Source organism: Amblyomma americanum, chromosome 1, assembly GCF_052857255.1.
Source record: "Amblyomma americanum isolate KBUSLIRL-KWMA chromosome 1, ASM5285725v1, whole genome shotgun sequence".
Classification (NCBI taxonomy): Eukaryota; Metazoa; Arthropoda; class Arachnida; order Ixodida; family Ixodidae; genus Amblyomma; species Amblyomma americanum.
In genome coordinates this window covers 53,469,160-53,483,841 of record NC_135497.1, presented here as the reverse complement: position 1 = coordinate 53,483,841, position 14,682 = coordinate 53,469,160, and the positions used below count along the sequence as shown (strand labels likewise).

The 14,682-nt window shown below is 48.7% G+C and overlaps 1 protein-coding gene across 1 annotated transcript; it reads left to right on the top strand.

Moving 5' to 3' along the window:
* The first annotated feature begins 534 nt into the window (after nt 1-534).
* Nucleotides 535-13,187, top strand: LOC144095428 (uncharacterized). Its single transcript, XM_077629194.1, has 6 exons — nt 535-597; nt 1,934-2,304; nt 2,986-3,178; nt 5,773-5,821; nt 8,033-8,290; nt 13,088-13,187. Exons 2-6 carry the CDS (start codon nt 2,017-2,019, stop codon nt 13,185-13,187), a joined length of 888 nt encoding a protein of 295 aa, XP_077485320.1. The 5' UTR covers nt 535-597; nt 1,934-2,016.
* Nucleotides 13,188-14,682: the final 1,495 nt, after the last annotated feature.

The window sequence follows — 14,682 nt, the reverse complement described above, 5'->3', positions numbered from 1 at the left end:
AAAATGTGGTAATGACGATGACAGTGAACCACTTATTCTTGACCCGCCAAGCGGTTTTGTGAAGAGTGAAACAGAAGTTATGAATGGCGGCGTTTCCTCCAGATGACCTACCTTCAGATAGCAGATCAGCTGTTGTAGACGGCTTACAATGTGTCTCAAAATGATGATGATACTTCTGACAAAATGAACTGAATGTCACCTTTAGTTCAGTTTGTTTAATAAGTCTTTCTTGTTTTGTTAAGGGTTCATTGTTAAAACAGACTCGGGTTCACTGACCTGTGACTTGACAGAGCTCTAAATGTGAAGTCGTTGTTTTTTCCCTCCCGCATAAGCATGCTGCAGGCTTCCTCAAATAATTAAAAAAAAGCTAGTAAAGATGACACCTTGGCGTTAGGTAATCATCATCATCAACGGTCGCAAACTCTCTCAGAACGTTTTCGTCTTCGACGACCAATTATTCGTTCTATGCCCTGCTCGAGGAGCGCGAGCAGCGCGCGAGCATCGCGAGAGCACCAGCGCTTCCCACGCGCAGCAGTGTGCCAGCGCAGTGCGACCGATCGGCTTTGTTCTTTCGTGGCTGTGACTCGACGCAAGTAGGTGAGCCCGTCGTTTCCTTTCTTTGTCTTTCGCAGTGCTTCGCTGCCTATTCGGAGGGCGAACTACTTTGACTGTTTGTGGAGGTTGAGGCTACGCACTCACCGCGGGCGATGCTCTCTAGGCGAAGTAGGCAGGACAGGGCTATCCGTCTGTTCAGCGCGACGAAGTGCAGTTGAGGGGAGCTTGCTCTCGTAACGCCCGATAAAGGAACGGTTTACTCGGCACTGGCTTCGAATGAGGGTGCAAGTTCGCGTCAGCTCTAATTAGCAAGCGGAGGTGGTTCGAAGCTGCCGAGTCTGCTTGAGCCTCATAGCTTGTCAATGGAACGCGTGCTCAACTGGAAATCATCTTTTTGCACCAGCGTTATGCCACCACTCTGGTTCAGGCTTACCTCAGAATTCAGTGTGGCTTCTCGATCGCAGCAGCAATGCGGTTCAAACTGAGTTTGTCTTTGCCAGAGCAAATTATCTCTGCCAGCGCAAAGCTGGACATTTGGTTTCAGAACCTGATGTTCATTGGCGTAAGCGAAAATTCCCTCTTTTGGAGCAAAAATTTCCGTTTGGGGACTTTATTCGCTGCACCAGCTTTAAAACACCGTCAGTTTCAAAAATTGAGACGATTTAAGTTCTTACATTTGCTGACCTTGCGCAAAAATCCCCAAATGAAACATGACTGTTCAGAACGAGCGTTGCTGGTCGCGCCACTCCTACAACGCCTATTGTGTTAGAGCCATTGGTCAATTTCATGACGTTCCGCCTCGCCAAGCGCACAGACCTATTACCCACACTGCCCGACAGGATATATTAACCTTTAAGCCTCCTCCAAAGCCACTGATGCTGGGCTTTGGCAGCCCCTGTGTAATACCCCTGGATCTGCTGTGGCTTGTCACTCAATCGCACAACAGCGTGATTTATAGCCACGACCACACACGTTATATACCCCAGTTATGCCACGTTACATCCCAAATCTGCTAAGGGAGATGTTTAACGGCCTCATATGCCAGTCAAGTGACTAACTCGTGCGGTAACTCTCAGCATCTCCGGTGGTAGCCTGGAATTTTTTGCGCTTGGCTCTACTCTAGATTCAGTTCAGTGTAATCGATGTTAGTGATTGTTTAATATAGGGCAATCATTTTGTGAGCTCTAGAACGCGTAACCGAATAGGTTTCCCCCGTGACTGATTGCTCTAGTCGGCATGGACGCTAATCATTTTCGGTATTTGATTAACTGGGGATGACGCCCTGGCTCTCTACCCCTGCGGTGGTTGGGAGACGATGTGGTTATTTGCAAAGGTTTTTGGGTCAGAACTAATAGCTTCTTTTTACCGGACGCTGCAGTTGTCAAGCCAAAGAGAACGCCTGGTCCTCGGGGCAAGCTAGTACCTAGCAGATTCACCATCGCCGCCGAGAACCACCGTGCAATGAGCCGGACTCCGAAAGCCGCTGCCGGCCCCAACCAGCTGAGGGATGAGCTGAGGCAGCAGTTGTTGACCACGTTTGCGGCCAACAAAAGGGAATCGGCAATGGGAGAGGGCACCCAGGCCGTGGAGGATTCCTGTTCCGCGGCGTCCGGAAAGCCGCTGAAAAAGCAGCCCCTGCCAGTAGTGTCCGCCACTAGCTGCGGCTGCCACAAGTACGATGACCTACACGTGCACGTCACTGTGCTGTGTCCATGCTCTCGGCCGACCACTACCGACAAAGCGACGCAGGTATTTAAAGCGTGCCACTGCGATATCCATAACTTGTCATTTCGAAATTCAATTCATTTTTAAAACTGTTGCACACGTTTCACCTATGCAACTAAATTTTTTACTGGGTTCGCAGTCGTGTCTAGGAAGGCCCCCAGCCAATTTTTCAAACAAACAATCTTTCCGAGTTATAAACCTGAGTTTCGCGGCATAGTAATATCTCTTTTGGCGGACATCAGAAAAGAGGCAAGGATTGTTACTATCAAGCTTTTAACTTATTCTTGATGGTCAACTTTGTAACTTTTAAACATTTAGCAGATTGGTCGTACTGGCCATATCAGTTTTTACAATTTCTATACCGCTATTACCCTCGCCGCTATGGCTCATTTGGCCCCCGAAAGATGCGTGCTTTTCAAACGCACTTGTCTGGCAAGCGCAAAAGCAGCGCCCCCCCCCCCCCCGCCCCCAGCGCACGTCACTCCAGGCGTACCTGTATGGGACCTCCTTTCTCCCGTGTGGGTGTCGCGGGCGGGGCAGAGAAGGTCACATGACACGTGTGCGAAGAGTCAGAGAATCGGAAAGTAATCATGGAGGGTAATTGCAACTGCTTTCGCAAAATTCTTGCATAAGATGTCTGATCGCCCCATGAAGTTTTTTCTTAGTAGGTTTTTGCGCCTCATGTGCCTTTCCGTCTCTGCGCAGACTGACATGGCGCGCACAGACGAGCAGCAGAGGAGCACACCGCGAGGAGTTGGGATCAGCGTCGACATCCTCCATACGTCGAACGAAAGGATGTTTTCCCAGACATGTTCACACGAGCTTGCAGCCAGCGTTCCAAACGGAACTCCCGTCACTCCCCGCCTCCAAGGGGTTCCGAACAGCGCAGACATTTCTGGTGAGTAGCAGGATAAGCTTCATGGTAATAGACATGGCCTTGCTTGTGAGGTCGTGTGCGCACATTAAATTTATGTTGCCAACGGGGACAGTCTATATTGGTGTATCGGTGTGCATAGATAGCCGTAACGTTGACATGTGTTGGAGTATAGGCACCTAATTTTGGTGACACGTTTTCTTCTCTACAATTACGCGAAAGACATTACTACACATGAATCACCATGTGGTACCCACCCACGACCATTAAATAATTTATAATCACATTTAACCAGTCATGCTGTTTCGGTTTCGGTTTCAACAGCCGAATGATGGCGGCGACGTGAATGAGTGGTTTTATAATCACTGCTTCATCGTTTTAATTCAATTCAGTGTTTACAGGCAGCCTTCCTCAAGAGCCGGAATGACAACTAATGTGGAAGGAGCGATTATATTGTAGTTTTTTTATGTCTCACGTGACAAAACCACTCTTTGACGCCACAGTCCTCATTCGGCCGCTGAAACCGATACAGCACGACAAAGAAATACGATTATAAATTATTCAGCGCCGGCAGGAGAATACCGGATGGGGATCCATGTATATCAATGCCTTATATGCTAGTATCAATGCCTATGCTATCATAACTGCAACCAAAGCATGCAGGAGAATGATTCGAGAAGAGGAAGGAAAACGGTTAGTCGGCTTCAGTGATGTTTAAGTGCTTTGTTACGTTGCACTTTTGAGTATTTTATGTTCAGAGTGCAACGACGACTTAGAGGGAGAGCATCTATATAGTGTGGTAGGCGCTCGGAATGCCTGTATCACCGAAGACACGCCGCTGTTCTTTTTTTTTTTTGCAATCGTTGTCCGTTTACGTGGCTACCAACCCCCTCGGGCGCTATCAGCGGCTTCAACGTGGCCAGCGGCCAGCAGCAGATTGAGAGCGACCGTGTGTGTCGAGCTCATCGCGAGCAGCTGTGGTCTATTGCTCTGGGGTGCCCATTATACTGGTTAATGGCTTAGTACGATTCCTAGGCAGTCAATTTTGCTGTTACGACACACGTTGTCTCATGCGTCATCAACGAAGTTTTCGCTCCAATGTGTAATTGCAGTATTACCAGGTTTTGTGGCATCGTTTTTGCTAGTTTTTGCTTTTGTGGTGCATAGTAACGCAGACGCTGCGAATTGCAGATTGCGGCTGTGCATACTTGATATTGTTGGTAAATACAGTGCGGCAAGGTGCTCGTCTTTTTCTGATGTAAACTTTCGGAAGAACTGGCACCTTTGTATGCACTTACACCCCTTGAACTGGCATTATGCAAGTAGAAAATAGCTTTTTTTTGGAACCAAGTTGCCAACGCAAAGATAAAGTGCTTCAAATGGGGAAAAATACATTCTGGAACCCTTCACTACGGTTTCTTCCGTTCCCCACCCGTAGTTTTATAACGTTCAACACCATAAGCCGTGCCTCTACGCACCTTAAGGCCTTACAAAGAATGATGTACCGATCAGGTGCAAGCCGCATTTTTGGACCGAGAGGACCCTGCTTCATTCAACTCTGTTACAAGTTTTGCATTCCGCATGTAGTGAGCGAGACCGAATAACGCCGCTAGCAGGCCTCAAAATCGCGCTCATCTATAGTAGGATACAACTTAAAAAAAACAGCAGTTGCTAAAACTGGGCCACGGTGCGCGGCGTACTGTATTACTCCGCTGGCCCATCGTAACAGTAAACGAAATCAACTTTTTAACGTTTGACTATATTAAACAAGCGATGTATCAAAATTATCGCTCCCATAATTTTTTTCTTGCGATTAGTTTTTTGTTTAGGCAACAAGAAATGTTTTAACAACGGGCTATACTTTTTTGTCGTGGAGGAAATCTGTGAGGCTGTCGTGAATATGGGCGGAGCTTCACTGCACACTTAAATTGTATCCGACTATACTAACATTGCCTCTTCTGGTGCCGCTTAATGCTCGCCCCGACTTATCTTTTCGATAGCCTAATATAATTAAAAGCATCGATTCTAATTATAACAACCCGCCGCGGTGGCTTAGTGGTTATGGCGCTTGGCTCGCGGGTGCGATCGCGGCCGCGGCGGTCGAATTTCGATGGAGGCAAAATTCTAGAGGCCCGTGAACTGTGCGATGACAGTGCACGTTAAAGAACCCCCGGTGGTCGAAATTTTCAGCAGCCCTTCACTGCCGCGTCCCTCATAACCTGAGTCGCTTTGGGACGTTAAGCTCCCATAACCCAACCCTCTAATTATAATGGTTTAGTGGTTACGTTGCCCGCTGCAAATTGGAACGATGCTGCGAGCAACGTGAGGAACCTGTTCTTTCGTTTGGAGAGGAGCAATGAAGTGCAGTGTATTTTATTGTATATATGCTGCTCATCCCTGATACTATTTTTGTGAAGCGATAAACAACTTTTAACTTTCCTTCCGGCCATACCACGGGGCGAAAAAGCGACTACTATTGTAACGGTGCAAGGTGACAGCTACTAACATTTTACCTGTACACGGGTCCTCATCCGTCGTTTTAAGATGTGCTTTTGGAGCTCGACCCATGCGGAAATTTGAGTGAATTGAGTGACTGATTACTCATTCATTGTCCGCAGTTCAAGCTTTCGAAGATGAAGGAAACGTCAGCATAGAGGACGGCAGCAAGTAAGTTTCCAAAGGCTTAATTTTTGAAAAGCATGCCAGGCATTCCAATAGCAAGGCGTAAAATTTTATTTTATTCAAAACCAGTGTTAACTGTTATTGCTTTTGAATGCGTTTTTAAAACTTGAGCGACTTCGAACTGTGCATTCATATTAATTGCGAAAACAGAATTGTGCAGTCAGGGATCGCTTTGAATACGCGCTGCTCTAAGGTAAAGGAAAATGCCGAAAGCACCTCTGCACTTTGTAGTTACTTGACGTTGTTTCCGCGCTCGTTCTTTCCGCCGTAGCCATGCTCACAGTTACACAGCGGGAATTGTACGCTGGCACCCTTAACTGCATACTGCATGTAATACACGGTACTGCTGAGTAGACAAAAGAATGGAAATGAGGGGATTGTTATGACACATATGAAGGAAGCCAACAGTCTACAGCACCAAGAAGCATAGGGGATTGTACATAATTTTTTTAATAGCGGTGCTGATCAGTAAGGGAATAATAGTGTACACATCTTATCGCTGAAAGATAATTGGTTCGAAAGCAGAAGAATAAACATTCTGCCGGTTGAATCTGAACCCACAATCTCCTAGTTTGGCGACCGCTGGCTTCCTTCACGCGGTACCGTTTTTAATTACATCGAAACTATGCTCTGGTCTTTATTCTGCATTCAGAAATTGAGTAAATGGTTCGCTTTTGAAGCCTGTGTAACTTACTCTTGGCTTAAAACTGGCGTACAGAAGTGGCGGCTACAACTGGCACCCGCCGATTCCGTGCCGAATTTTTAAAACGTCATTGTATATGCCTGCATATGACGTCATTCGAGCAATCACGTCAGACAGTGCGGGATGCTTTAATGGTTAGACTCTGATTGGCTGGCTGAAGCTGTGGCTTCTGGAATTGTTTCTTAGCCGGTTCGTGCGCATTTGGTGGCTACATACGTGACGTACAGCACAGTGCACTGACTGGAACTGACGCAGAATGGACTGCACGAAAAGCGAAAAAAGAGAACAGTCTAACTGTTTAAGATTTCCGGCCATGCGCTGGACTGGACATGACAAAAGCTCCCACAGAGGCGCCAGTTGAACTGAACGGTCATGCCCTACACTTACAATATAGAACGTCGATAAGCAAAAAAATGAGTTGAAGCCGCACGTACCGGTAACTGAACACGGATTTCGTGGCGTATATGTGTTGTCATGACGTTACGATAACTGAGTGCTAAAGTGTCACTCAGTGCATAACCACCATGATCATCAGCAGCGTGACTACACCCACTAATGGGCAAAGGCCTCTCCCATGTCTCTCCAATTAACCCTGTCCTCTGCCAGCTGCGCCCACCCTATGCCTGCAAACTCACTAATCTCATCTGCCCACCTAACCTTCTGCCGCCCCCTGCTACGCTTGCCTTCTCTTGGAATCCACTCCATTTATCTTGCCTTCGCAGTACATTCCCTGCCCAATCCCATTTCTTCCTCTTCATTTCGACTGGAATGTCATGAACCTGCCTTTGTTCCCTCGCCCACTCTGCCCGCTTTCGTTCTTTTAACGTTACACCTATCATTGTTCTTTCCATGGCTTGCTGCGTTGTCCTTAACTTAAGCTGAAGTCTTTCTCGCCAGCTTCCACGTCTCCGCCCCATAGGTGAGTAACGGCAAGATACAGCTATTGCATCTCGCCCAAACTGTCCACAGCTACCGCTGTAGCCGAAAACGCAAGTTCGCCATCACACCGCGGTATCGGAAGAGCGCTTATGTACTTCACGTTATGCCAAATCAGTGCGGCCTCACCAGTTTGGTATTCCCACCATCAGCGAGAAATTTTGCATGAGAAATTTATTGAAGTACTATTTTTCGTGATAAAATGTAATTCATTGTACAAATGAAACCGTCCACTCGAACCTCCTTGGATAGATTTTTCCGCACAAAGCCGACCCTGACTCTTTTGTCACTGTTTCTTTTCACATGTCCGCTTAATTATATCTGTTAATGTCCATAGCTTTAATTTAATCATGTGGTCATAATAGTGTTTTGTTTGTTTTTCTTTTAATGGCACAGTTTCTGCACTCTTCTCTTTTCACCTGTTTCCTCCTTCTGCGGTAGCACGACGGCATGTTAAGGTTGCACGACGCCAGGGTATAAGCATGCATCAATCGCTGCACTCAAATTAATGGGGTCTGCATCATCGCATAACAGATCTTTGGCACTGTACCACGCAGGGAAGAGTGGTACCCAGCACACCAAGTGTTCAACGGCGCTGACACCTCGCGGATCTCGCCCGCCGACAGGAGGCGCAGCGTTCACGAGGCGCTGGCCCGCGTGCGGGACACGCTGTTCGAGGCGCTCCGGGACACGCCTCGCGCCATGGCTGCCACTTCCAGAGCCGCCATATTATATTCGAGAGCGTGTTTCCCGCCATGCCAACCTCGCCGACTCCGTCACCACCCACTGCGCAGCCGCTCTCCTCGCTGCTTCGGGTACGTGCACATTAACTTTGCTGCCACAGTGGAGCTGCCGCGTCGGACGAGTTTGATGCATCATTGTGATGGCACGCTTGTCGACGAACCTCTCTAGAGAGTTCGAGCGACATCCGCCGTTGGCCTCCCGGTTCGAGCGGAGTGTGGTCCGTTACCTTTTGTCGCCTTCCGTGGCCAGCTGTTGCTGCGCGCCTATTTCGCTGCCGGACGCACTATTTGTGAGTGGCTGCGCTCATCGTACATAACGCAGTGCTTTTTCGGCTGTTAGAAACCGAGGCCCCGGCAGCCGTAGTTTCTAAATACTACCTAGAGGGAAAGCTGGCGCCACCACCCATGCGTGTTTCTTAAAGAGCACTTATTCCACCACGGGAACGCCGGGAAGACGAGGCCTCCTTCTTGGCTCGGCCAGTGTCAGGCCGAAAGCGTGGATTCTACCTCAAAATTAGTAGTTGAAACGCGATTCTCACCTCTTTGCACAAATTAAATTCATTCAATACTGCGTTTTTCGCTTCTTGAATAGATTTAACGCAAGTGAAAGTTGTGTGTTAGGGTAATAAGGAAGCTTTTACAGCATTTCTTTGAGGACTACTTCGAGAAGAGTCGTAATGTTACGGCTAAATCCACTTTTTATGCCGAAGACCAGCCAAGGCAAGCAAGAAACGTCATCTTCCCGGCATTCCTGCGCCTATGCACATAGGCTGACTTGTAGCGCCGCCAGCTCTCCCTCTAGTTATGCCTGGATATGCCTTCAACGCTATGCCGGCAGCGAACAATGCGCAAAGCGAAAGGCGGCCTCTGAAATCCGATGCGTTAAATGACTTTATAAACAACGCATTTTCGCTTGCGTGTTTTCTTCTTTCCAAAGATGCCCTAGAGATTTTTATCCACAGAGCACCCCGTAGTGTTCGCCCACGACCACTAAACAAATTTTAATTGAAATTTTCTTCACAATGGTTCGGTTTCATCAACCGAACGCCGGCTGCGACGCGCAGTAGAACCCCACGTCACGTGCGGCACGGAAAAACGGCAATATAACTGCTAATTCGGCGTTTGTTGTATAGATCTTGAAGAGTTCTGTTTTAAATGTTTTAGGGCCTGAAAACAACGGATCAGCATTAATATTGCAGCCCCTCCGCGCATCACCGACGCATAACTGAACCACACGTCACAGCCATCGTTCGGCTGAAGAAACCAAAACCGAAAGGCATGAGAGAAGAAATTGAACTATAAATTGCCGTACTGTCTAAAAAGGAATTTCTCTGCCGCTCCACGCGTGCTTGAATTCGACTGCGTGGATTCAATCTTCCCGGCGGTTCAGCTCGCCGTGAGGACGTGGCGTTGAGGAGTATCCGGGTTTGTGCCGCTCTGACGCCTGAGGTCGGGTCCTCCTGGACATGACAGATCCTGCTTCTGAACTGCCCCTTCTGTTCTTTAACCCTCTTATGCAGAAAGCAATATTTGCGCGATAAAAATATATATTTTGCGGTCTTAGGTGAACACCCCGCGGTGATCTTTGTGTTATAATATCCAACGCACTATGTGAACGCAGAAAACACGCATTAAATTAGGTGTCTATGGCAGCACGCTCAGACAGGCTAATCCCGAACCCAGAGGCAAACTGCAGATATCGCTCAAGCACTGAAGAGCAGGCTCCTCAAACGTTCTAAACATGTGTGTACATCGGCTCAAAGGGACCAGAACATTGATCGTCACTACAAACACGTGCGCACATTTTTGTGCACATTCTTACGTCTATCAGTTCTGCAACATTTGGAGTAAAGTTTTTCTGCGGAAGTTACGCACACGTTTTTAACAGGAAAAGTTGACGCTTCGTTTATTTATACTGTTTATAACTCCGGTAGACGGATGCCGTCTATGCGTGTGCCCAGAAGGCCATGAATTTCGGATACGAGGATCTTTCATTAAAACAGGCCTCTTCGACTGCAAACCCAGTCAAAAAAACACTATAGAATCGTGCCCGAAATTAGAAAAAAAATCTTTTCTCGCAGTGACTGACTTTCACTAGTATTGTAGATTTTGTAGTGGTTCTGTTGCTACTCTAAGGAACAACACAATACTACAGAAAATCTGCTCTAAGGTCATGCACAGAAATTCTACAGAAATATGTTTTCACAGCCGGCAGTTTTCTCTTGTGTTCTTTGATAGGCAGCTTTTTTACTAAGTGATAGAATAAAAGCTGGTAACCTTCTTACTAAACTTAGAACTGCACTCAATACCTAGAGTATGCCACTTACACACAACCGTCAGCAGTGGCGACGTTCGCGTGCCGTCGGTTTGCTGGTGGTACTTTCACGGAAGAAGATTGAGCTATTTTCCTTCAAGCTACAGCACGGACCCAACATTTTGAAGGCGTTATAGTGACGCTAAAACATGAATTTTCAACGGAAAACAAGACGTACAGTAAACGTGCAGTTGTCGTATGACAACCTCAGTTGCTTACGCACCAATGAAACCCTGTAAAAAACAGCTGCAGCTTTAATCACGTCCAGCATAGGGTAATTAGTACTGTCCCCGCAGTTGATGCCGTAGAGTTCAATCCTCATTTTTTTGTGTCATGCAATGACTACTGGTTCTTTTGGCGAATGTGCAACAATGTTGATGGTGCTCAAAAAGCTTCTCTTTGGAAAGGAGGCGTTTCAAGGGAAAGTTTGAATCTTTCAAATCTGGCACCCAGCGTAGCGGTAACTACCTGCCCTGACGTCTACGTATAAGGCAAGCAGTCACCGCTGATCCGCATCATGAGAAGAGTAAGAATGGGGCGGAACGCATATGGCACGTACGATCAGATCGTGTAGAGCAGCTCGCCTATATCCCTCAAGAGAAAAATTAACACAACAGCTGCATCCCACCGGTACTCACCCATGGGGCAGAAGCATGCATGGAGGCTAACGAAAAGGGTTGAGACCGGAAGCTAGCAGAGTCTTGAGTAGGTGAGGGAACAAAGGCGGTCTAATGACACTGTCACGGATCTCCCCGAACACTCGGACTGAAAGAATGGACTAGGCGACGGGTGTACCCACAAAAACGCACATTTAATACACCCTACGTGACACACACACTAGAACACAAAACTAACAAAACTAACACAACACACAAAGGCTATAAATACAGACGACCCGGGCACACTGCTACCAGCGTCTACTACTAGCGTTCTACTATTCGTGGTTGGCGTTCGTGCTCATGGTTTGTTCGGTGCGGCTGCGGCGTTGTATGGCTCCCGTACCCGGCGTCGAGGCGGCGTTCGGCGTTCGGCGTGCTTGGGCTGGCGTTGCTGGCGGGGTCGCTGGCTGCGTTGTGCAAGCTCCTGGTCCAAGCGCCCGTGGAGGTGATGCCGGTGTTGTTGGGGTTGGGGCACCACCCGGATGGGTGTCAACAGCGCTGGAGACACCCCTGGCCGTAGCAGGTGGTAGCGTCCTCCGTTGACTCCCCGGAACGGGCTCAGGCACGGCAGGAAGTCCACGATGCGGAGTCGTAGAACGCGAGCTCACCGGAGCAGTAGCCGGCGTCGCTCTCTTCCAGCCGATGTGTCCCTGACCTGCCAGAGTCTCCGCTTCTCTGCTGTTCCCCCTCCTGCCGTGCCGGAGCCCGTTCCGGGGAGTCAACGGAGGACGCTACCACCTGCTACGGCCAGGGGTGTCTCCAGCGCTGTTGCTACCCAGCCGGGTGGTGGCTCCAACGCCAACAACATCGGCATCTCCTCCAAGGGCGTTTGGACTGGGAGCTTATACGACGCAGCCAGCAACGCTGCCAGCAACGCCAGTCCAAGCACGCCGAGCGCCACCTCGACGCCGGCTAGTGGATCCATACAACGCCGCAGCCGCACCGAACCAACCGTGAGCACGAACGCCGACCGCTAGTAGTAGAACACTGGTAGTAGACGCTGGTAGCAGTGTGCCCGGGTCGTGTGTATTTATAGTCTTTGTGTTTTGTGTTAGTTTTGTTAGTTTTGTGTTCTAGTGTGTGTGCCGCGTACGGTATATTAAATGTGCGATTGTGTGGGTACACTCGTCGCCTAGTCCATTCTTTCATCCGAGTGTTCTCCGGAGAGATCCGTGACATACATCCGTCAGCGCGGTTTAGTTCGAAGCTCTTGTCTTCGAAATGAGCCTGCACATGAAGCTTTTATTGGAATTAGCCCCACATTTCCGGCTCGAGAATGAAAACAATGAACAAAGCAGGCAAGAAAACAAAAAAGTCCAAATATATCAATCTAGTTATTCTAATGAGCGCCTCAATCTGCACCTGACATATTGTGTTAATCTCATTTACTGATTTAATGCGGCCTCGTTGGACGAAGCATCAGGCTAACAGTAAGCGCACGCTACCCAACACCGCATACGTGTCAAAAACTGAACAATCGTGAGTAAATTAATCCGTACTGGTTCCTAGACGACCCAGATGCACAGTAATTGCAACAGCGTATGTGCCCTCGTTTGTGCTCGTGCTCTGTGTCTTGATTTGTGCCGGCCGCGAATCGCTGACAAGCGCCTCATAAAGGCAAGTATTCTCTAAAGAACAGAAGCGGCGAAAGCACGTTTGGTGCAGATTCAAGAGCGAAAACATTGTGTCATGCAATTTCGGGTGCAAGCAGGCAAGCGGCAGGCAACGGACGGTTCGTCGCTGAAGCGTACGTGCCTTTGTTTTACGCCGAGCAAAACGAATAGTGCAGAAATGACATCTGACCAATACAAATGTTTTACTACATTTAGCTGGTTAAACGCAAAGCGTTAGATCGCAACAAAAGCAGCACTGAACCCAAACACTGGTTGTTTACAGGTTTTACAGGCGAGTACGGCAACGTCACAGCGTTAGGGGCAAATGCACCTTGACGTCGATGGATTCATTCAGTTCTTCAAGCGACGTCACTCCGGTTTAGAATAAAGGTGTGAAATATACCTGATCAGCTCTGTGGAGGCGCACCCCTCGGGTGCCCTTTTCAGGTAGGCCAGGTTGCCGGACATGGAAAGCCGGTTGAGCGTGATCAGGGCCAGGTGTCCCAGCCGGTAGCGGCGCCGGCACTCCTTGGAGATGACCTCCCCGTCGCTTCCGCCCTGGAAGATCTTGAGGCACCATGCGCACGCAAAGTGCAGGCACAGGATCACCAGCTTGTGCGGCGGCATGTCCCTCGAGAGGGAGCGGGACACCTGCAATGGGAGGTGAATAGTGAGCCTCTGCCGATAACTCCACCACGCTAAGGATGGCACACAATCTTAAAGTGCATTTATCTATGAATACGTTTTTCTGGGTAGAGCAATGACATTCGCTTACTGTTTTCCCACATAGAGTCGCCTTCACTTCGTACTCGGAGCATGCGAAATGTCTTGAAAGAGCTTGTAAATACCCTCTCAACCTACTTAAGCTCTCAGGACTTTCATAAAATAAACCTCAATCCCGGTTAAGTGCCCGATCGTGCTCATTTCCCGTTTGTTTGAAAAAAAGCCGAACATAAGGCAGGAGAAATCGTCAGTGTAGAATAACTGTTCCTTATTACTCAGTTATGACAGTGGAGACGTACTATCCCAGTCGTGATCGTACCAGCCGGTTGTCTAATGCAGTTGCGTCTACTTTACCGCTAGCCAAGCGCAGCTTATCAGGTAGATGCACAGTACGTAGGTGCTATGTTAAAACTATATTCATACCACACAATCAACACAAATTGGTGCTTATGCCGATGTACAATGTGATCATCATGCTGGTAGACCGTCGACGCAGCTTTGATGTCAGAACACGAGACAAAACGCCAACACTTCACAAGCTTCCCATAAAACAACGCATGGCGCCTCCTTTCAAAGCTGCCACATGTAGCTGTATGCTACGTGTCTGTTTAAAAAACAGACTGAGTTTTGTTCGAGCAGGCGAACCACATTGCTGCCTCTATACCGCTTCTCATGGCCATTGGATGGCGAACCCTAGCCAGCAAACGGCAATGCAGAGAAGAGCCTTATGCACGAAGCACATAAAGGAGCCCAGCCCTCTAGCTTGTAGGTCTACTCTGTGGACTCGTAGCCCAGCAAATCCACCCAAAGCAGCTCTTTTGCTGGCGCCACGCACTTTGACACAGGCCTCGCGCATTATATTCTTGTAGAGGCCCAACTCCTCTGCGTCCCTGACGAAGAGCAACTCGCGACTGGAGTCGATCCAGTCGTACATGAGCCTGAGCAGGTTGGTCAGCACCTGCGTGTCGCCGTGCTGTGCGCCGTCCTGGTCGCCGCCACCAGGGTGTGGCACGCCAAGCAGCAGCGCCCCGAGTCGTTGGCTGAAGCTGTTGCGCGATGCCGGCACGGGGAGGCAAGAGGACGTGTTCACCACGATGCCCATGACCACATCGGATACCACCCAGGGGAAGCTCTGGATGCCACCTTCTGAGGACT